The sequence below is a fragment of the Schistocerca americana genome, chromosome 4, assembly GCF_021461395.2.
Source record: "Schistocerca americana isolate TAMUIC-IGC-003095 chromosome 4, iqSchAmer2.1, whole genome shotgun sequence".
Classification (NCBI taxonomy): domain Eukaryota; kingdom Metazoa; phylum Arthropoda; class Insecta; order Orthoptera; family Acrididae; genus Schistocerca; species Schistocerca americana.
Window position 1 is genome coordinate 308,829,309 of NC_060122.1, and position 24,300 is coordinate 308,853,608.

Consider the following 24,300-nt stretch of genomic DNA (forward strand, 5'->3'; position numbering starts at 1 on the left):
TGAAGATAAAGCAGTTGCGTTAGTGGTTATTGAATATGTGGGAACACATCAGCAAAAATCTGAAGAATAGTGTGGAAACACAATGTCAAGTGTGTGTTCCGCCCACCAGGCAAGATGAAAACCTCATTAGGATCAGCCAAGGATGACCTAGGACTGAGGAAACTGGTAGTCTACTGCATCCCTTGCCAGTGTGGGAAAATGTCTGTAGGCCAGACTATCTGGACGATATAGGAGAGATGCACTGAACATAAACGCTACACAGACAACGCTCAGCTGACAGAGTCCACTGAGGCAGAGCATTGCATCTCCCACGGAAATACCTCGAATTGTGATGACATTAAGTTGTTGCAACAATCAAACATCTTTTGGGATTATATTCTGAAAGAAGCTGTAGAGATCAGACGACATGATGCACTAATAAATAAGGACAGAAGTTTTCAATTACGTTAGGCCTAGGACCCCGCCTTGAGCAAGACCCTCCCATCACAACAATTGAAGAGGACAAAGAAGCATTGTTGCCACACCAGCAATGATCCATGTCTGGCCTTGGTACTACTGAAAGCCGTGGATCGATGACAGATGCCTTGCTTTCCTCACCACCGCATCAGATCCATGCCTAGAGGTGCTGGCTGGTTGCAGTGGGAGAGTGAGGAAGATAATATAAAGGCAGCACCCAGGAGATATAATCCTGTCATCAGGAACTCCCGAAGATGACAAGAAGTTGGCTTGCTGAAATATCACACCTTTCAGATGATGCCACCTGACTGAATATCTGAGAACTACTCAAGATTTCTGTACATGGGAAAAACCTAAAAGCACACAACTTTTGGTAACTTTGTAACTTCACCACAAAGGTGACATTTCACATATTCAATAATCAATTCCATACAACTGCAAAAATTTAAAACATGTCACTCTATCATTGTCTATTGCAGGATATGATGACCTGCTGGTAAACTTCGTGTTAACAAATGAGAAATAAAAGTAATCTTCAACCGAGAAAATCACACTGAACTAATAATTCTGCACTGAAAACAAATCTGTAACCAACAACTACCGACATCTCCAAACACAGTTCAATTACAAATCTTAGCAAATGGCGCGCTACCATGCAATCACTCACTAACATCACTCAGAAACAATTCCAAAACATCAACATTCAACACGAGTGTGTGCCACCACATACTTCAAAATGCTCTCTTCAGACATAATCCATTTCAGATAAGCAGCATAACCGCGATATCACAAAACACACCACAGTCAGTCACGGGTCAGAGCCGACAACTAGCACCGTACTTTTTAGTTCATCTAGTTACTGTTATGTTTTGTTGTTTCAACCATAAGGTTCAGCCATAAAATAAAGATTAATGATTAATGAAAATTGCCCCAACTGTAACACATTGTGTTGTACAAGGAATGTGTAATAATACAACTGAAGTGGTTTGTGATAATCATTAAAATTAGTGTCCGCTATGGTGCTAAACACGATCAAGGTCATAAAATAGAGAGAGATACCATTATAAGTTACATCATTAGAGGCTCTTTTATAAGAAGATTTGCCTAATGAATTGTCATTTCAGGTTGCTTTTAGGTAAGATCAATAGATAAAGTGACGCTGCTATCACCAACAGAAATGATAACAGTACTTGATACCACTGTGCAGCAGTTGAAGATGAACAATGAACTGTCCTCTCAGTACCCTTACGTTGTTGTTACTTTCTTGCTTGTTTACAGATAAAGTTGCCCTGTTAGTGTGTTAGACACGTTCCCTGTTTGAGCAAGGTGTTTCATCCAGATTCTATTGTTAAAACTTAAGCTGCGGTATTCCAGTGACAGTTTAGTGATGGTGCAGTCAGAATAAGTCATGTGATTTGTTAAGTTTCGGAGGTAAATTATTTAATCATTCTCATCCGACACGCATCTGGGGCATCATTACTTCACCCTCCTACCATTGACAAGGAGAGCCAATGCCTGTCTGTTCATTGATAAATCACAATCGTGTGACCTTATGGGGGAGTTAGCATAAGATCACCAGTCACATATAAAATTAGGTGATAGACAAAATGATGCAAGCACCACACACAAACAAATTGAGCTATTCAAGAAGCAACAAACCCATAACAGTTGAGTGAATTAGTTTGTTACTCGAATTATTGGGAAGTGTGAGAATGCCAAGTAACAAAAACTCAAAACATAAAGCCCCATGGGTAGTGAACCCAATGCGATGTTGCAGGGTACTGAATCCCTCCCTCTCTGATAAGGCCACGTAGGGTTGAAAATGGCCAGGCTTGGGTCTCAACCTATGGTGTAGAACCAATGAGGCCAACAGAGAACCCCTCAGCAGGCCGACAACCGAAGGAGGCAATGCCGATGCTGTGGACTCTGCTAAGGGCACGGAGGCTGAGTCAACGAGGAGTCTGACAGTAGCAGTAGCAGTTGAGGCTTCAACTCCATCGGTGGGGGGGGGGGGGGGGGTAGGGCAGGGGAGGAGGAGAGTAGATCAAAATCTGTGGTTTCCACATCAACAGGTGCAGGTGGGAGCCTCAGTGGGGCCCAAGGCTGCACATGCAGGGAGGAATGTGGAGGGTGTGGCAATGGAGAGACACATTTCTGCAAGCAGGAACCCACCCTGGACTGATGACGTGATCATCCCTGCCGCCCAACTGACCAGAAGAAGACTGTATGGTGATGCCCCAACAGGGTGCAGATGCATCTGAGTTCTATAATGGATTTCCTGCTCCCTACTAACATTTGTCACAAACAACTGCTGACCCTTGTAGCCCACCACAACACCTGACAGCCAACCCTGCCACCATCCAAAGGACTGGGCACAAATGGCAGCCACAAGAGGAAAAGTGGTGGGCCACAGTGGAGAACACTCGGCAGCTGGCTCCCACTCAAACATTCCACTGAACCTGTTAACTGATGTCACGGGGTGTGTAGTCAGAAAGCTTAACAACACATCACGGGAAGAGGCAGACACAGACCACTTCATTTGGGCCTTGAATATGTGTACAAAGCACTCCACCTCCAGAGTAGAAGGCAGGTGAAATGGGGCTGAGTAATGTTATGAATTCAAAAGTCTTCAAACCCTCATGACACAAATCGCCTACCATTATCGAACACAGGACCGTGGGGGTCCCTAAGTGGCAAAAATAACTTCCATGGGGCATCCTACTACATGGAGAACAGCTTGGCTATGTTCAGGACATTCAACAATGCACTGACCAACAACAGCTGCACGCTGTCCAAAATCGGACCTGCAAAATTGATGTGCACCCTGTGCTGAGGGTGACTGGGACTGCCAAAGGAGAACACTGGTGTGGCGAGGCAGCGTAGTTCTGAGCACAGGCTCCACAAGCATGCACCAGATATTCGGTGTCATGATCGATTGCTGGCCAGTAGGCATGATATCGTACCAACAACTTCATGTGAGTCATAGTCCTTTGCAGTGTGTGCAGCAATTGGATTATGTGAGGACACAATGCTGGGGATGAGGAGATAATCACTTGACAGCATTGCTCCTCTGTGGCAAGCATGAGGACCCCTTGGACAAGGATGAGTTGGTCACGTAGGAGAAAAAAAATATAAGCTACGCCAGATTCACATCCGAAGAGATGCATTTCGATCAGCGCGTCTAGGATGCTGAAATAATTTTTTGGAAAAATGGGTCAGCAACCTTGGTGGTCATGACCTTTTGTGCTGCCAATGGAAAATCTGACAGGATTTGCTGCAAGGCATCATCCAAAGTGAACGTGAAAGTTTCCTGCTGATCAAATTCTGGATCGGGTGCCCTCAGTAACTGCGATAGCACATCAGCATTGGCATGCTGGGCGGAGGAGTGGTAATGAATGCCATAGCAATAGTTGCTGAGAAGGAGGATCTGTGTCTGCATTTGGTGGACAGTCCTGTTAGACAGCTTAGAATGAAGACCAAAATAAGGTAACCAGCAGCTTGTGGTTGGTGATGAGAAGGAACCTTGCTCTTTAAATAATAGCTAGTGCTGCCTTTTCCACCTGTAATTACTTGCACTGCACAGCTGAAAGTGTCTTCGATGCATGTATTGTCGGCTGTTCAGTGCCATCTGGGTTCCGATGGGACAGCACTGCACTGATGGCTTACTGTGATGTGTCACAGGCCAGGGTTAAAGGTTTACCTGACATAAAAGAAGTCAGGCAGGGAGCACAGCACACACACTGCTTGAGACTGAAAAGCCTGTTCACAAAACTTAATGCCCTTTTGGTGAAGCTGGTTAAGAGGTTGGGAGATGTATGCGCCTGGGGAATGAACTGACCATTATGTGAAATCTTACCAAAAAAACGACTGGAGCATGTTCAGATTCATGGACATTAGGAGGTTGAAGATGACTTTAATGTGGTCTCCAAAAAATGCACCTTTGGGGAGGAAAAAAATTACACTTTTCCAGCTTGCAGTGAAGGCCATTCTCCAGGAGGTGTTGGAAGACTGACTGCAGGTTTTGTAAATGTACCTCTCGTACTCTCTTGTAGGGCCCATTACCTTCATGTCGTAAAGGTAGTTGATGTAACAGGGAACATCCTGAATCAGCTGCTCCAATTACAGTTTGTAAATGCCTGGTGCAGACAAAGTTGCCAAAGGCAAGCAATTTAACTGGTAAAGCCCAACGGCTGGTTAAGGTCCAAGAAAATCCCGATAACTGTATCCAGTGGCAAATGCCGGTAGACATCGTGCAAGTTGATGTGTGAAAAATTGCTGATGCTGCTGCTCCACACCCTCGTGGCAACCTCATGAACATCACCGCTGTCCATGTAAATGGATACAAATCCACAATACATTGTGCATTGATCATTTGTTTAGAATTGTCGCAAAGGCGCATGATACCTTTGGGCTTCTGACTCACCACCAGCAGGTGTAATGCCTATATCCTGCCAATGCTATAACTTGGCTTTTACCTTGTTGTGCATGGAGAAGGGAATGCTGTGGGGATGACAAAATTTAGGTACCACCAATGGCTTAAGAGAAAGAGGTGTCTCAAGATTTGTAAACAAGTGGATTCAGGCACTAATTGCACTTTGTCAATTATCTGGAAGTCAAAAACAGAAGGTGTTGAGTCCAAAACCAATTCTCCATCTTTTTGTGGACTCTTTGAAACTAGCAAATGGCATCTTGGGTGACGGGTGCAGGGATGGAAACAGCACAACGGCTGCCTGGCCTGTGATCAGCAGAGCAAGGACACAAAGCTAATCCGCATTCTGGTTCATCAGTGCCTGCACCTGCTCCTGCTGCCTCAGCTGTTCTTTCTGTAGGTGCAACTGTTCCTGCCAGCTTTGCAGAAATGCCATGGCAGCCCAAAATTAACACTAGGAAAATGGAAATAAAAAATAGGGGTGTCACAAGCATAACAACATCTCTTCTCACCATTTTAGTATCTGCACTGGTGTGACAACATTGCAACACTACATTTTCTGCACAAGTAGTTCATGGGCCGACAGTGGCTTCACAACAACTGGGGACCAGAAGCCCATGAGAGGAATTGAAAATTTACTATGCGAATCACTCTATGGGAAGCAAAAAGTCCAAAATCACATAGGGAGTTGCATGGAGATAAACTCAGCATGTGATGGGCGTCGGCGCCTAATGACTGAACACTCAGTGCTTGGCAGCAACACTTGGCGTGAAGGGAAAGGTGAGTCCCCGTACTACTCATAGCTTGCATCCCCCATGGCAGGTTTGCCCATTGTGCCAACTTGTGCACCGTGAAGGAATTATCTGAATGGGACAGATTTTTGTAGGTGCGATGTACATGTACAGACAAAGAAATGATTACAATTTCAGAAAAAAAAATGATGATTCATTCAAGAAAAAGAGTTTCTCAAATCCGGCAAGTCAATAACGCATTGGTTCACCTCTGGTCTGTATGCAAGCAGTTACTTGGCATGGCATTGATTTAGTTGTTGGATGTCCTCCTGGGGGATAGGTATATCATTCCACATTCTGTCCAATTGGCATGATAGATTGTCAAGATCCCAAGATTGTTGGAAGGCCCTACTCATAATGCTCCAAATATTCTCAGTTGGGGAGAGATCTGGTGACCTTGCTGGTCAAGGTAGGGTTTGGCAAGCGTGAAGACAAGTAGTAGAAATTCTCAGCGTGTGCAGGAAGGCATTATCGTTCTGAACTATAAGCCCAGGATGGCTTGCCATGGAGGGCAACAAAACTGGGTGTAGAGTAGTGTTGACACATTGCTGTGCTGTAAGGGTGCTGCGGACAACCAAGCAGGACCCTTCTGCCATGAAAAGAAATGGCACCCAGACCATCTCTCCTGCTTGTCAGGCTGTATGGTAGGCAACAGTCAGTTTGGTGTCCCATTGCTGTCCAGAGTGTCTCCAAACCCTCTCTTTGTCCTGGAATCTTATTGTTGGAGAGAATTGTCTTCAGTGACAAGTTCCACTTCAAATTGAGCCCTGATGGCCAGTGAAGGAGCACATCTTGTCTCATTTTAATCCTCCTCCTCCTCCCTCTTTTTGTTCTTGTTCTTCAATACCAACTCTTCCCCACTACAAGCCCCATAAGATATTCTGGAATGATTCTGTGATGTCAGACAGGAGTCAAATGACATCACAACCAGACCATGGCACGGGTATGACTGAACAGTTTGGTGTACTGTGCACATTTAAGTTTGAAACTTCTGTCCGAGTCTTTATATCCTCTGATGATGTCTCCAGCATTAGAAAGTGAAAATGTTATGCATGAAAATAAGACTTGGAAAGTGGCCTAGTGCCACAAAACAAAATTTTCCAGTGGTGCAAATACCGGTCTCAAAAGCCTGACTTGTATTATCCTTCCATTTGCATTAAGCAGTTTTGGCAAATTGTGAAAAAACTAAGCTGACTTGTGATAAGAAGATTTGAACTACATTGCAGTGCAGTGCGATACCACTGGGCCACCGTGCTCAGTGACTCCCAGTGCAACCAAGTGAAGTTTCATCACCTAAAGATAAGGCCTGGGCAGCCCAAAAGGCCCCAGTGAATATAACATATTTCTAAATGTTATTTTTGTTTCACACCATTTTGTTATTTTTCTTGTCAAAGAATGTAAGATGGTGCTGACTGTGGGCTAATTGTATTTACAAAAGTGTATCACATGCACTACAACTTTAGGCACCTACAAGGAGTATTCAAATTAAAAGGTACGAAACATTGTAACAACCAAATTGGTTGAAATTCGCATGTGCCGTTTTGGGATAACATAGTGGGACATGTAGGCAGTGGAAAGATGTGTCATTGCCTCCCCCTAAAAAATTCAAACCTGTGCCCTCTGCAGGAAGGGTGATGCTCATCGTCTTTTTCAACACTCGAGTTCCGATACTCATTGAATTCCTTGAGATGGAAAAACCATTACCAGTGACATGTACTGTGAGGGCTCCATAGCCTACTCATGTCCATCAAGAGCAAATGACCAGGGCTGCTTATAAGGGTGGTGATTCTGCTCCATGATAATGCATGTCCACGCGTCTCCAAGGTCACACACAATGTAATCGCCAAGTTCAAGTGGGAGCAACTTGAGCACATCCACCTTGCAGCTCAGACATGTTGCCCTGTGATTTCTATGTGTTTGATCTGTTAAGAAAAAACACCTCAAAGGGAAGTGCTTCAATGGAGATGGCGAACTGAAGGACATAGTGGAGGACTGGCTGCTGCCATAGCCACAGGAACTCTGGGAACAGGGAATCCTTTGGCTCATGAAGCAGTGGGACCGTTGTGCTCAGGCGTGTGGTGATTACTTCTGAGTAAATACGTCAGCTACACCTAAAGTGTTGCTTCATATCTTTTCTTTTGGACACCCCTTATATTTAACTTTGTTTTATTTCCCTTTTCCTGGTACTGCCATATGGTGTGTTAAAAGTGATTTGACAGTCGTTCTTTTCTGTTCTACTTTCCAGGTACAGTGATCCAAATGATGTTGTGCAGAAGCAGCTCTGCAAACCAGTTCCAGCTTATGAAAACTGGGTGGAATGTCAAACACTAGAAGAACTGGAAGCCATTCAGAATAACCAAAATGCTTTACATATGGAATCCTTGGCGATTCGGGAGAGGATATTGGGTACTCATAATCCTGAAGTGCCTCATCCTGTTATCTTTCGTGGGGCAGTCTTTGCAGATAACGCTAGGTTTGATCGCTGCATTGAATTGTGGCTCCATGCTCTTCATCTTCGTCAATTAAATAAAGTGTCAGTTGTCAAAGATCTACTAAGATTTGCACAGGTCAGTGTAGTTCTAATGCAGCTGTACAATCGGTCACATATATTTAGTTTATATTATGGCAAAAATTGCGAACTCTGAATCACTGTGAGAACTCTGTTGCAAAATAATTATTGCTTGTCCTCAGTAACAAGCATTGTTTCCTGATTTTAAATTTGCTGCCATACTACATAATCTATCTGCATTGTATTAGCAGCATGGCTTCTCGTTATATTCTGCTCCATTTAAAAATTCATTCTCTTAATGTATTCATACACAGTGTGTTGTCTATTTGGTGGTACAAAACATGTCTTTCCTTTTTGTTAGTTTTGACACAATAATGGCTAGAAATGTCAACAAGGGATTGATCAAAGGCAGGCACTTACCATGTGGATGACATGTTGAGCATCTCACACAAATGTAAAGAAACAGACCGAAACACCTGTAAAAGTTGTGTGTGTGGGAACAACGAGAGAGCAAAATAAGAAAAATGAAGTTGGTAGCTTGCGCTTAGGATTTAATGAGCTACAGCAGGGAGATCTTAATGAGCAGCTATAATATGATTGAATATTTCATTGAAGCAGTCTCTATACATATCCAAGGCTAATGTTCTCGGTGTTAGCAGGAGCTTCTTTTTACTGATCCCGTCACCTTCATTTGGACATGATACAGCAAATCTGCTCTCATAGCTTGTACATTACAGCAATATCTGTCTAAGTAGGAGGTTCTTTAGTGATGTCATTGCTGATAAAAGCTGATGGTTCACAGACTATTGGTAAATTATTGTGTTCTCATTAGGGTGGTAATTGTTGGTAAGGATGTTTTTGCTTCAAAAGGTGTTCACTTCTAAGAGATGTAAAGTATTCACAGGGGACAAATGACTGAAATTCTGATGTCTATTCCTTGTTATGCCTTTTTACTGAATATATGCAGTGATCAAGTCTGTAGCGAAGAAAATGGAGAGCCTTCCTGATAACATACTGATCATTAAACAAATTGTATTTGTTCCATTTTTAAAAACTTGTTGCAATTTTGTAGGTACTATTATCATTTAGCTATTTGCTGTTTCTTTAATTTAGGACTCACTACAAAAATAAAATTTAATATTTGTTTACAGGTATTTTCGCAGATGGTTCATGTTGGAGTTGAACTGACATTTCCACACGTCGAAAATGTGTTAAATGCATGTGTTATTGAACTTGAAAGGAATAAAGAAAAGATGATCAATCCTGGTCCCAAGGATGATGTAGAGCAAGTAATGGTAAGAATAAATAATTAATGTTGGACAAGAGTTAGTAATTAGGTGTAAATCAGTTTGTTCAGTCATTGGTTACTTTTTCCATACTCAATTTCTAACTATTGTACAAGGAGAGACTGTATTTAAAATTTGTAAAATGAAGATTAATCAGGGTGTCTATGACCGTGGACAACTGGGAGATCCGGGGAAAACCCGGAAATTTTCTCATTCGGGAGAAAACCGGGAAAAACCTGGGAATTTTTCATTGTTTTTGTTCTCAGTTAATTTTTTGTAATTTTCACTGGTAAGAACCAATAATACTCTTAACAAAGGATATTACTGTATCCTGCTACTGCAGAATAATACTGCAGCAATAAAACATGAACGAGAGTAAAAACTAAAATAAAACTTAAATTGCAAAGGAAATGCGCCATATACAGCAACTAAACACAATGCTCATACAAGCATCTGCCAACAGCAAAATGTGTCAAAGGCCTTAGGAAGACTATGCAATGCTTCATAACAACAAATTGCCTCTGATGAGCATGACGTCACAACTGTTAATATTAGATTTGTTTTAGCAGGTACGAGTGGGATCATGCGCAGTTGAGTAATATCTTCTTCCGCTTCTGTCTACAGAAACGTGGCTGTTGGATGTGTAAGCAGTCACAGCAAAAAAAAAAAAAAAAAAAAAAAAAAAAAAAGGAGGGGGGGGGGGGGGGGGGGGGCAGCTAGATGATGCCAGGAAAAATTTTACTGGCACGCCCAAGCTGCCAAAGCTACCAGATTGCGCAGCAGCCCTGGATCTAAGGGGGGGGGGGGGGGGGCCTCAAATTGATATTCTTGAGGATAAAACCTTGTTTTACAAAGCGCCTAGCGTCCAGCGCATGTTGGTCTCTATCGATTATTCGTATGACTTTGAAACATGTCTCTGTTGGTTTTTGAACATTGTTGAACACATTCTAAGTTGATTTCTGAATGAATCATAAGTTGTTGTGAATGTCTGCATAGTGTACATGATGTCTCTGTCAGTGGAATTCACATCACATCTAGAAATAAACTTTTCTGTAGACAAAAGGGGCTATACGAGCTGAGCAGAGTATAGCCGAACAAAAGAAAGACAACCACTGTCTGATTATGTGGTTGATTTGGTTTGCGAATGACGAGTGTTATTATGATTACCAATGAAATCCATAGATTCAGACTACCAGAGTGCGAATAAACGACTAACAGGAATAACAGGTAAGAAAGATTGCGTATTATCTTCGCGGTGCATCCAAGAAATTGTACAGTCTCCAGCTAGCAGCCGCTTTAAGGTCTATTCTGGAAGTAGCACGAAAAACACGTACGAACACGTAACAAGGCCTAACCGGAGAATAATCGTGGGATAACTAAACTGGTGATTCTGGCAGAGTTAGTGAAGTTAATCGGTGAATAAGCTTTGACATTTGCAGGAATAGATAAAGAATTAGTGATGACAACATTGTTTGGTAGAACGAGGAAGGAGAAGAAACAGTGACATCACTTACATTATGGAAGAATACGACGATTCCAATTTTATATAAAAAAATTCGCACTACTACTTTTCGATCTCAGGCTTGAGAAACTGGAGTGTGTGAATGAAGTGTAAAACTATTTCCTAACGTAAAGCTTTTTGCTTGTTGTAGGCCTAATAGGCATTTGATGTGGATACTTTGTGAATTATATTCTGCCGTGTTATAAAAATGACGATTTCTGCCAAAACAGTCATTTGGCATGTGTTACAATTGCTGCATTATTATAAAGGCCTATTTTGTTTTGTCTTGCAGACAGCGACAAAATACAGGTAATCAGGTCGAGAAACCACACCAGTCTTGGGCCTATTTGTAATTACAGCTTTTTCAGTATTAGACAATGACATTTTGTTTTTTCGTGTAGCAAAACGTTTGATGAACTTTGATGAGGTAACAGATCCTTTCGCAGAAAGGGAAGCACAACATGTAAAGCTGTAGCAGGATCAGAGAGATAAAAATTCTAGGATGTAAGGATTGAAGAAATGTGTACTGTCTTGCTTGTCTCTTCTCTTTATTGGTTTAATGCAGCCTATACTTAATTTTATGTCTCACAAAGCAGCAAGTTGTTAGCTAATAGGGAATAAAGAGTGCAAATTTTCTGAAGAGGTTTTTTTTTTTTTTTTTTTAAAAAAAAGGAGACTCTGGATGTCAAACTGGCCAACTGGAAGTAGGAGAGGCACCTTAGGACATTTTAATTTCCACTGTCCTGACTATAGTCTGATGTCGTTCAACTGTCACAACTTTCAGCCACCGAGTTGGAAGCTTTTCAGATGATGCCACATTGTGAAACTTGCATGTCAATGATAATGATGACAACCCAACACCCAGTCCCCAATCAAAGAAAATTTCCAACCCAGGTGGGAATCGAAGCTGGGTCCACTGCGTGGCAGTCACATGCACTGACCACTCAGCCCAGCTGTGGAGCGACTACATTGCATAAATCTCTGTCATAATTTTAACATCTACCATTGTGTAGAATGTTATAAATTTTAAAAGGTAGGTCATAAGCGACACAATCTGTTATTTCTTTTCAGTCACTGGTTCTTTCTCCTGTTACTTGGAAGACTCGCTTCACCTGGGATTTATATAACCTCAACACGCATGCACCACTTCACCTTCATACTGATTCTCCCTCCCTTCTCTACTTACATCTAGTACTACTTCTGAAGTGCAACAAGCATCGTATTAATTACTGAAATATTTGCAAATCCTATTTTGTTCTATTAACAGGGTGTATACGCGGACAAGGAAGGGGGGGGGGGGGAAAAAAAAAAAAAAAAAAGTCCCAGATTTCTCCTGGATTTCCCGGTTAAAAATACACTTTCTCCCGCATGGAAACATAGCTTTTCTCTTTTAACTGACAGTATATTTTCTCTCGGAACTGTATAACTTATCAATCCTTTGAATGGTTATGGTTTTCTACATGGGCGTAGAATTTCCCGGCGCTTTAGAAAACGAAACTTGGGAAAAAACACCTTCTGAAAAGATGTTTGATGTGCAGTAACATGTATGCTGTATGTTTTTGTATTACGAAAGTATAAATTCGAATTCCACCAAGCACCGCATGTTACTTTCTGAAGCATTGAAATCGAGATTGTGATGCATATTTGTAAGCCAGTCATAGCTCACGTCACGTGATCTCGCCAGCTGATGACAGCGGATATTCAGAGCTTCGGACACGTGGCGTAGTCAGCCAATAGCAACGTAACTGTTAAGTAGCGCAAACAGACGAACAGGAAAAGTTAATGGTTTAAATTAATATATATAATGTTGATACAAGAAAAACAAAGCTTTCTAAGGCCGATACGCTGCAAGAGAAGCTAAGCTTTCACATATAATATTGGTTTTTTATTCACGTATTACATTTTAATATATATTACAAAAATGTGCCAGTAAATTTTTTAATAACGACATAAAAGTATGATCTTCCGGGCTGTAAATTCTTCTAAATGGCTCGTCATCAACGAGCTGATTTTTAAATGAATCCCAGATTACCAGTGAAGTAGGCTTCGACCTGATATTAAGCTTTTCAATGTGGTTTCGCGATGTAAATTTCGTTGGGTACCAGTACTTTGCTATCTCATGTCTGATTCTTTGTTACGGCATACTGCCATACGTGCTAGAAGATGAAAATGTACACTTGAAATGCACCGGACAGTTGAAACTAGCCATTACTTTGAAATTAAACCCTTTGTTTCAAATATATTGACTGCCTCAGTGGAAAAGATTAATAAAAGAAAATTTCTTCAGCAAACTGATAAAAATAACTTCATTGTTTTGCATGGCAATTAATGCTCAACTGTCAGAAAGCTGTAAATAAAATAAAATCTGAAACTAATAACGTTTTTTAGACTTCCCTGATTATGTGAATGTGTTTTAATTCACATGATAGCTGCCAGCCAAAGAAATCAATTTTGTTTCCATTTGATGTGAGTGCAGTAGACAAAGAGGAAACACCAATATCACTAAATGCAAACACGGGTCAAATGGAGACTACCCACTTCCCTATTATAACTCAGACTGCTCTGCACATACCGAGCGAGGTGGCGCAGTGGTTAGCACACTGGACTCGCATTCGGGAGGACGACGGTTCAATCCCGTCTCCGGCCATCCTGATTTAGGTTTTCCGTGATTTCCCTAAATCGCTTCAGGCAAATGCCGGGATGGTTCCTTTGAAAGGGCACGGCCGATTTCCTTCCCCATCCTTCCCTCACGCGAGCTTGCGCTCCGTCTCTAATGACCTCGTTGTCGACGGGACGTTAAACACTAATATCCTCCTCCTCCTGCTCTGCACATCAGACCCGTATCTACGATATTTCCAAACCGGGACAATAGTAGATAGTGGCGTCCCTTGAGCATTTGAGATAGGACGTCAAAAATTTAAAAAAAAATAGATTTTTCAAAAATATGTTCATTTTGTAGCACACATCTTTCTGAAGAGTCTGATGCATAAAACATATGTGTCCGAGGAATTGTAAGACATGTTATTTGATCTTAAGTGTGCCAAAGTGCAGTGCCACACCTCTTCACACAGCATTCTTCTATCGCACGTCACTGTATTTCGGTCTGTGGAATTGAATAAAAAAAAAGAAGAGGGGCAGGATGTCAGGCCAGCTGTCTGGATCAGGAGAGGCACCACAGGACATGTTAATTTCCACTGTCCTGACTATAGTTTGATGGCATCCATTACAAAATGTACACGTTTCAATTCCACAAGGTGAAATACAGTGACATGCATTAGAGGAATGCTGTGTAAAGAGGCGTGGCACTGCACTGTCATAAGTTGCCTCGAACACATATGTTTTATTTATCAGACTATTCAGAAAGATATGTGCTACAAAATGAATATATTTTTGAAAATTCGATTTTTTAAAAGTTTTGATGTCCTATCTCAAACACTCGAGGTGGGGCCCCGTTATCTAATGTTACCCCAGTTCGGAAATATTGTTGATCTGGGGCTGATGCGCAGAGCAGTCAGAGTTATAGTGGGGAAGTGGGTAGTCTCCACGTGACCCGTGTTTACATCTAGTGATTTTGCTGTGTCCTCTTCGTTTACTGCTCTCACGTAGAATGAAGACAAAACGGATTTCTGTGGCCAGGAGCTATCAAGTGAATTAAAATACATTCACTTAATTACGGAAGGCTAAAATATGTTATTAGTTTCAGTTTTTATTTTATTTCCTCCTTTCTGACAGTCAAGCATTAATCGCCTTGCAGAACAATGAAATTATTTTTGTGGGTTTCCTAAAGAACTTTAGCTTTTATTAATCTTTTTCGCTGAGGCAATCAATGTATTTGAAATGAAGTGTTTAATGCCACACTATTAGCTAGTTTCAAATGTTCGCTGCATTTCAGGTGCACATTTCATCTTCTAGCACGTATGGAATTATGCCATTATAAAGAACGAAACATGGGATAATACAGTACTGGTACTCCAAAAACATTTACATCCCAGAAACCACTCTGAAAAGCTTGATACCAGGTCAAGGCCCACTTCATTGGGAATCTGGACATACGAATGTGCACTTTAAATATGCACCTTAAATGTGCACATTTTAGTATTGTTCACGAAATTCCGATGCTCTTGGAGTATCCTGTGATGTCTTGTTTCTTTTATGACATAATGTAAGATTTTTTAATGTTTTACACGTACGAACGATCCGGGCTTCCTATGTCATTGTAGCTGTGCAAGCGCGGTGGTGCCTGTTATCTGGCGCTCTCTGGCAACTGCTGAAACGAACCTATTTCTAACAGGTTGCAGTAAAATGTTGCAAATGGTAGTTTGAAAAGTGTTACTTTCAAAGTAAATTTCCTTTTATGCAAGTTGGACTATGTGCGAGAATGCATGATGAATTTCTTGACTCTCAGAGCATTTGACTCTCATTTAAAAATCAACTTTTTGATGATGAGCCATTTAGAAGAATTTCGAGCCCAGAAGATCAGACATTTACGTCATTAAAAATTTTTACTGGCAACTCTGAATGACATTTCGTAAAGTGTAACACGCGCAAAAAGATAAACATTGTATGTGAATGCTTACCTTCTCTTGCAGCTTATTAACCTTAGAGACCAGTATTATATGTGAAAGCTTTGCTTTCTTTACTCAACACTGTGTATATTAATTAAAACAATTAATTTTTTCTGTTTGTGTGTTCGCGCTACTTAACAGTGATGTTGCTATTGGCTGACTATATCTCTGCTCTGAATATCCACTGTCATCGGCTGGTGAGATCACTTGACATGAGGTATGACTGGCTTACAGAAGCGCATTGCAATCTCGATTTCAGTAGTTCGGAAAGTAACATGCGATGTTTGGTGGAATTCGAATTTATACTTTCGTAATACAACAATATGCAATGTACTTGTTGCTGCACATCAAAGATTTTTCCAAAAGTGTTTTTTTAAAGTCCCGGGAGATTCTACGCCCTTGTATTAAACCAAAGGATTGATAAGTTTTACAGTCCTGAGGGAAAATATATTGTCACTTAACAAGGAAAAAGTGTTTTCACCTGAGAGAAAGTGTGTTTTTTAACCGGGAAATCTGGGAAAAATCTGGGATTGTTTTTTCCTTGTCCGCGTATACATCCTGCCACAGAAGGAGAACAGAACATCACACTGGTATTTTTTCACTGTGGAGTATGTTACTGCAAAGAAAGACAGTATTTGATGCCAGTACACCACCAAACATCAACCATTGCAACAGTTTTTATTCGTGCCAGTCAACTGCAGATGTTTAGTCAGCCTGTGGGACAAAACTCACACTGTACTCTGGGTGGGGTCACTTGCCAGCACACGATAGCTGTTCCTCGTCACCATACAGAGGTACCAGCCACTTGTCTAACTGCTGAATCTATCAGATGAATTCACCACAGATAGAAATTCTCCATTCATGACAGTTACCAAGATGTCAAGAAATCCCATTGAACCCATCAACAGCAGCCAACCTATCCAGACATTGGTTGATGAGCTTACTTTTCTGTAATATTGAATGCTTATTGTTGCCAGATAAAGAAGACTGTGTTCCGAGATATGAAAGCTGTTGCCCTGAAAGTTGCAAATGGGAAATACATCCAGCTGAGAGGAACACATATTGTGAAACCAATGTCCAATGACAGAACAAAGCCTTTCGAATATGTCATTTTAACAGGCGGTAATTATGATTTTATTCTCAGTTAGTGCTTCTTGCCTGCGTCACAAGCAATCGTAGACAGCAGAAGATCAACACTCCAGATTTATAAAGCTATTTCAACATGCACACTTAAGAGATTGCTTGGGGCAGTTGTTTGTCATCAGTTGTTTCTTTATCACCACACCGCCATCAATGACATGAGTTCCAGTCATCAATTGAGAAGCTCAGTTAAACTGTGAAGCTTTTGTTGATTTCAAAAAGCAATTCAGATTCACAAAAGAAATCATCAGTGATGATTGGATCATCAAGGAAAACTTTGGATCATTAATTTGTGTACAAGCAGTCACAACTCACTCCTAAAAGTATGTGCGTAGTGGCAGCAGAAACAGTCCTGGAAGGACATCTTGATGCCACTGACAAAGAATTGTGCTCCTCTACCACTGCAAACAACGCATGGGAGGAAGCAGCTATCAAACTACCATTAGGATTTGGCCTGACTGAGGAAGATCACCACTGAGAGTTCACCACTGAGTGCCAAATTTTGGTTGTCTTTGAATCTGGAATAGAGAGAAAAAGACAAAGTGATCCACGGTAAAATATAGTAACAATACTGAGACTCGCCCACTATTTAGGCAGCGCTCACTTAGGACGTCATCTGCTGGACAACTAATGATCCTGAAAGAAATGGAGAAGATTCTTCAAGATGACATTATTGAACATTCAGAGAGTCCTTGGTTGTCTATTGTGGTCCTTGTGAAGGAGGTCGATGGCATGTGGTGTGTCTGCATTGACTGCTGACAACTGAATAAAATCATGAAAAAGATGCATACATATTGCCAAGCATTGATAACATGCTAGACTGCTTAAAGGAATTTCTGAACTATGAACAAGCAGACAGGCTACTGGTAATTCGAGGTTGATGAGGCTGATGGCCAAAGGGGCTGCCTTCAAAACAGCTGATGGCCTCGACACGTTCAAAGCTACATAATGTGGACTGTGTAATGCTCCAGCCACCTTCAGATGTTGATGGACAGTCAGCTTTGACACCTTAAATGGATGATGTGTCTTTGCTATGTGGATGACACCATTTTTTTCTAAGAAATTGAACATCTAAATTGCCTGACAAACATGTTGAACTGTCTTCAGACTGCAGACCTCTGCCTAATATGAAAAGTGCCTCTTCCCCACCAAGGAAATAACTATCTTGGAGTACCTAGTGGAATGCCAGTGGATCACATTCTGATCCAGAGAAAGTGAGAGTACTCACAGATTATGACTCCCTGGCACATTTGTGATATGAGAAGTTTTCTTGGAATGTGCTCATACTACTGGCAGTTTGTAAATGTTGGCATATCCCTTGCAAGAACTACTGCAGGGAGATGCCAAATTTTCCAGGAAACAGGTGCAAGAAAGATCTTTCTTGTCCTTAAGCAGACACTAACATCTCCTCCAGTCGTAGCACTGTATGGCGACAATGCAGGGACAGAACTTCACATTGACGCTAATGGTAATGGGTGAAGTGCAGTTCTAGTGCACTTCAGAAAGGTGCTGAAAATCTGATAGATTCCATTTCCAGAGTACTCTCCAAGCCCGAGATGAACTACTCTACAACTGAGGAAAAGTACCTTGCAATTGTTTGGGTCATCAATTTGTTTGAGCTCCACTTATTTAACAAACCATTCACTTTTGTGATGGACCACCATTCTCTGTGCTTGCTGACTAGCATGAAGGATCCATTGGGTCGAGTGGCAAGCTGCTATTAGGCTTCAGGGGTATGACATCCCAGTGCTGTACAAAAGTGGGAGCAAACACAAGGACAAGGACTGCTTTGTGAGGAATCCTTTGGCGGAACACAGCACTGTGGGTGAAATCTCAGTCATTGCTGCACTAAATCACATTGCTGCTGAACAGAAGGAATATCCAGCACTGATGAAAACCATAGAGACCTTGAAGAAGGAGCAACCAGCCAAAAGAGAATTCAGATTAATAAATGGGACAGTGTATGAGAACTATGATCCAATGTAGCAAAAATTGTTGCTCATCGTCCCAGTTCATCTGTGGCAAGCTATCCTGAAGTGTTTCCATGATGCTCCTGCATCTAGTCACCTGGGATTTCTGAACACTCTAGACAGTCTCAGATGCAGTTGTCACTGGCCAGGTGTCTAGTGACCCATTAGACACTACATGAGCGTCGACAGGAGGGGCTTCCTCAGATGCTGATCGTAGTGACCAGAAAGTGAGGCTCTGCCAGTGCTGCCATACAGAGGATTGATTATTAACAAGATGTAGATCGAGCTCCGGAGAGAACTTCTGAAACAGTGGGTCGCTGTTTCTCCAGGGGAGGGTGCAATGCTGTGAGGTGTGGTTCGTGCAGTGTGGCATAGTGGTTAAAGTTGCTGACTAGTGTACTGCAGGTCGCCAGTACAAACCCTACCACCAGCAATTATTTATTATTTATCAATTCTGGAAGCTTCTCAGAATTCCTTGTGTTTATAATTTGTATATATTCTGGAATATTCAGAGGTTGTGTAAATAGAAACACTCTTTTCCCAGGAGATCAGTCCTGTTCTCACTGTACATTGGTGCTTGTAATAAATGTGCTTTTAGTTCCAAGTGTGTACTTCATTGATGACCTTGCTTTTGGACTTGGACCTGATTGCGGTTATTACTTGACAATATTATGTCCAGTGTTAGGTGCTGTGTTATGGAGTACCTTAGGGAAATAGTACCCAGGGCTGAAAGAAATGCACTGTATAGTAGGTATATCTGCTGGAGGACCTCATCAGAGATGTTTGGGAAACTCTGCCTGCAGCTATTGAGGGTGCAGGATCCAGTCATCTTCAAGTTGTGGCCCATTTCGACATCAGTGTTGTCTCAGTTCTGAGGCCATCCTCAGTTCGTATGTGCAGGTGGCAGCAGTGGTGAAGACATCTGCCCTTGGACCCAGTGTGCTAACAGAGCTTACACTTTTGCAGTACCATGCCCTGAGGTGATCGTGGTCGTATGATTTGCGGCTGAATGGAGGGTCTCAACCAGAGGCTCTGACGATTCCATGATGGTCTTGGCTGCAAATTTCTGGACCTGTGTTGTGGGGTGGAAGGTTGTAGGATTCTGCTAGATAGGTCTGGGGGCACATCACACAGAGAAAGCAACTGATCAGGCAGTAGAGTAAATGTGGGGTGCACTTGGCTTTTTGTGCTAGGTTTTAGTTTGAGGTCCTATGACGAACGATTGTGAGTCAGTGCCCAGAGAACAAAATCAGATAATGTACAAAGTAGATATGATTTGAATGGAAATATTTTAACAGCAAATTGCCTGAGAATTTGTAACAAAGTCATTTGAATTCATATCCCTCCAGGAAAGCTCACATCTGTTCTTAGAACTGAAAGCTGAATGAAACCTGAAGCAGAAAGCTCGAATATTTAACAAGACCTGGAGCTTACATCAAAAGACGATTAGACATCACAGTGAGTGCTCATTGCAATGAACAAAAAAATTATGTTTATTGAGGTCGAAATTGGGTCTGACTGCAAAGTTATCTGGAAGGCGAGTAACTAACATAATTGAATTCAGATTGTCGTTCAGGTGTGTTTTGAGAGTTTTGGAATCAGTCAATAAAGTCTACAAATAGTAGCATGGAATTACCCCGATTGTGCCAGTTTTACTTGGAATCTAATTCAACCTGTTGAGTATATACTGGGACATATATGGATTTGTTACAGATAGTATGGGCACACAGTCTTTTGAAGTAGTTCTGATTACTTACTCTGAAAACTGTTTCGAGCAGCTAATGTGATAACATACCCATAGTGTAAATATTTTAGGCCTTGTAGGTACAAACAGGTCTGACCTTATCAGCATAGACTGTATCGTAACTACAATGGTTACTGAAAGTTAATACATCCATTAAGAATGCTAGAAGAGTTTTTATGCTGGAAAGAGAAGATAAGCTGTTGTTACCACCCAAATTTTACGATGAATAGACATCGTTTAATTCAAATATGAGTAATGTAGAGGAATTATGGGCAAAGTTTAAACTGATTGATAATCACATTCTGCAGAAGCTAGTGCTAAGGACGGAAAATTCATTTCAGTAAAGATCTCCAGAAATATCAACAATCAGAAATTAGCAGAAATTAATGTTCCTACAAAAAGATTGATACACAGAGCATACAACTTCCACTGTCACATGCTAATAGAATATCTTGCGAAGAACCTGAGAAAATTCTGGTCCTACATAAAATCACTTAGTGGGCTCAAGGTTTCTTTTCAGTTGCTCATTGGGCAGTCTGGTGTGACAGTAAGAGACAGTGAAAGGAAAGTTGAAACTTTAAATTTCATGATTTATAAACCATTCATGCGGGAGGATCACGTGCAGATGCCATCATTTTACCATGCCCTGGGCTCACATATTGAGGAAGTAGAAAAAGGCATTGCTGATTTTGAAAGGCAACAGAAAGAGTTGAAAACGAGTAAGTCGTCAGGTCTGTGTGGAATCCTAATTCTGTTTTATAGAAGCCGTCTCCCACACTGGCCCCATACTTAGCTTGCATTCTCACAAATCTCTTACCCAGATCAGTCCCAAGCGACTGGATAAAAGTGCAGGTGACTCCTGTGTATAGGAAGAATAAAGGAACAGACCTGCAAAATTACAGACCAGTATCCTTACAAGGGAACCTCCCCATCGCACCCCCCTCAGGTTTAGTTATAAGTTGGCACAGTGGATAGGCCTTGATAAACTGAACACAGATCAATTGAGAAAACAGGAAGAAGTTGTGTGGAACTGTGAAAAAATAAGCAAAATATACAAACTGAGTAGTCCATGGGCCACATAAGCAACATCATGGACGGAGTGTGTTTAGAAGCGCCGTGGTCCCATGGTAGCGTGAGCAGCTGCTGAACGAGAGATCCTTGGTTCAAGTCTTCCCTCGACTGAAAATATTACTTTCTTTATTTTTGCATAGTTATTATCTGTACGTTTGTTCATTGACATCTCTGTTCACTGTAATAAGTTTAGTGTCTGTGTTTTGCGACCGCACTGCAAAACCGTGCGACTAGTAGACGAAAGGACGTGCCTCTCCAATGGGAACAGAAAACATTTGATCGTAAGGTCATAGGTCAACCGATTCCTCCACAGGAAAACACATCTGATATATTCTATACGACACTGGTGACGGCATGTGCGTCACATGACAGGAATATGTTGTCGACCCACCTAACTTGTACACTTGGCGTATGGGTAAAAAGATTCTTCTACCTTGCCCGATTTGGGTTTTCTTGTGGATGTGATGATCACTCCCAAAAAAGTGATGAAAACATAAGAGTTTGTCACATAAACTGAAAATAAAAAATTAAAATTTACACTTGATGGAAGATTTGAACCTAGGACCTTTCGCTCCGCAGCTGCTCACGTTACCACGAGACCACTGCGCTCCTGGGTTCCTGTCGTCCTTATTGTTACTTATCTTCCCTTGAACTACTCAGTTTGTATATTTTGCTTATTTTTTCACAGTTCTGCACAACTTCTTCCTGTTTTCTCAATTGATCTGTGTTCAGTTTTTCAAGGCCTATCCACTGTGCCAACTTATAACTAAATCTGAGGGGGGTGCGATGGGGAGGTTCCCTTGTTAGTGTCGGTTTGCTGGAGAATTTTTGAGCACATTGATATAGAAAGCATCACTCATGAAAAACTCAGCTTGCTCTTTTCCTACATGATATCCTGAAAACAATGGCTGCTTGACCATGGGCAGATTCTACATTCTTTGATTTCTGGAAAGCGTTTGATGCGTTACCATACTGTAGACTGTTAACATAGGTTCGAGCTTATGGAACAGGTTCCCAGATATGTGACTGACTCGGAGACTTCTTAAGCAATAGAACCCAGGATGTTGCCGTAGATGGCAACTGTTCATTAGAGACAAGGGTATTGTCAGGTGTACCCCAGGGAGGATGTGACAAGGCCACTCTTGTTCTCCTTGATCAAAAACGATTAGACAGATAAGGTGAGGAGCAATCTGCAACTGTTTGCTGATGACACTGTAGTGTATGGAAAAGTGTTGTTGTTGAGGGACTGTAGGAGCTATAGTATCACTTGAATATAATTTCTGCTTTGTGTCCTGAAGTATGGAAAAATGTAAGTGCCAAAAACAATCCTGTAATGTTCAATATGGTTTTGGTGGTGTGCTTTTTGACAGTCACAGTGATTGAATATCTAGGCATAACTTCCAAAATGATGTGAAGTGAAATGAGCACATGAGATCAGTAATGAGGAGGAGCAAGTAGTCAAACTGGGTTTATTGGGAGAATTCCAGAAGCACAACTGTAAAGTAGACAGTATACAGAACATATGTATGACTCGTTCTTGAGCATTGCTTGAGTGTTTGGGATCCCCATCAAGTCGGATTAAAGGAATACATCAAAGCAATTCAGAGATATATTACTTGATATGTTACTAGTAGGTACATGTGAGTACCTGATAGGTACATGCTAGTACTATAGAAATGCTTCATGGACCAGATGGTAATTCCTGGATGGAAGATGATGTTTTCACAAAACACTGTTGAGAAAGTGTAGAGAACTGGTATTTGTGACAAACTGCAGAGTGATCCTACTGCTACCCATGAACATCTTGCATAAGGACTGTGAAGACAAGATAAGAGAAATCACAGCTCATACAGAAGCATACAAACAGTCGGTTTTTTTTTTCGCTCCATTTTCAAATGAAACTGGATAGTGAATGATTAGCAGTGGTGCAAGGTACTCTCTGCCAGGAATGGGAAATGTAGCTGTAGGTGTATAATATTTTATCTTGGTTTCAGTTATGCAATTAAAAGTGTTCTCCTGTCACGCAAGATTGGATAACTGTTTTTCAGAGAAACTGGATAGAGTGAGATGCAGTGGTATTATTTGTTATATTGTGATGTATAGCTTTGTTTCAGTAAATATTTAGTGATTTGTTTCCACCTTGCTTATTTCCATATTCCTTTCACATCTTGATTGCTTCCGAACTATCAGCATAAATTACTTTGTGAAATTCTCTAAAATATATATTTCTTTTTGCAGGAAGAATTTGAAAGCAACATTACAACTGTTTTGTATATACTGGTCATCATAACAAAATTAATGAAAACATGTACAAAAAAAGAAGAGTTTCGAGTAAACAGTTTAGTTTATAGACTGAATAAGTTGAATGTAGCAACAAGAGAAGGAAAAACTTTACTACATTTATGTGTTGATGCGGAAACACCCGTTGATGATTTCCATACCAATGATGTATGCAAGTAAGTATTTTTATTGGAAAGAAATATCCTTCATTTCTTAAGATATGTTACTTTATCTAATTTTTGGTCAATAATTTGAGAAATAGAAATATTGATGGTAAGGACAAAAATAGTAGCAGCAGCAGCAGTGGCATTGGCAGTGGCAGTAATAATAGTAACAATAATAGTGTTTGCTATTGTTCAGGAGATTAGGATGCTGCTCTGGAGTGATCTTCATACTCCACATGTGAAATAATACTGACATCATACAGTCTGTCTTAAAGGTTTCTTTTTAGTTTAGAATGATGTCTCACAGTTAACCACAGATTAATAAGTGTGATAGTGTAACAATAGATGTAAGAGTGAGAAAACGTAGCTTATTTACTGAAGCTATACTACTATT

General features: G+C 41.1%; 1 protein-coding gene across 2 annotated transcripts in view; it reads left to right on the plus strand.

Moving 5' to 3' along the window:
* The window catches only part of LOC124612856 (protein fem-1 homolog B), a 66,432-nt gene that overhangs the window by 16,281 nt on the left and 25,851 nt on the right, over nt 1–24,300 (plus strand). For both annotated transcript variants that reach the window (XM_047141285.1, XM_047141286.1), the window contains exons 5-7: nt 7,922–8,243; nt 9,337–9,480; nt 23,701–23,918. In XM_047141285.1, the coding sequence (XP_046997241.1) occupies nt 7,922–8,243; nt 9,337–9,480; nt 23,701–23,918 (684 nt within the window). The remainder of the gene's footprint in view (nt 1–7,921; nt 8,244–9,336; nt 9,481–23,700; nt 23,919–24,300) is intronic.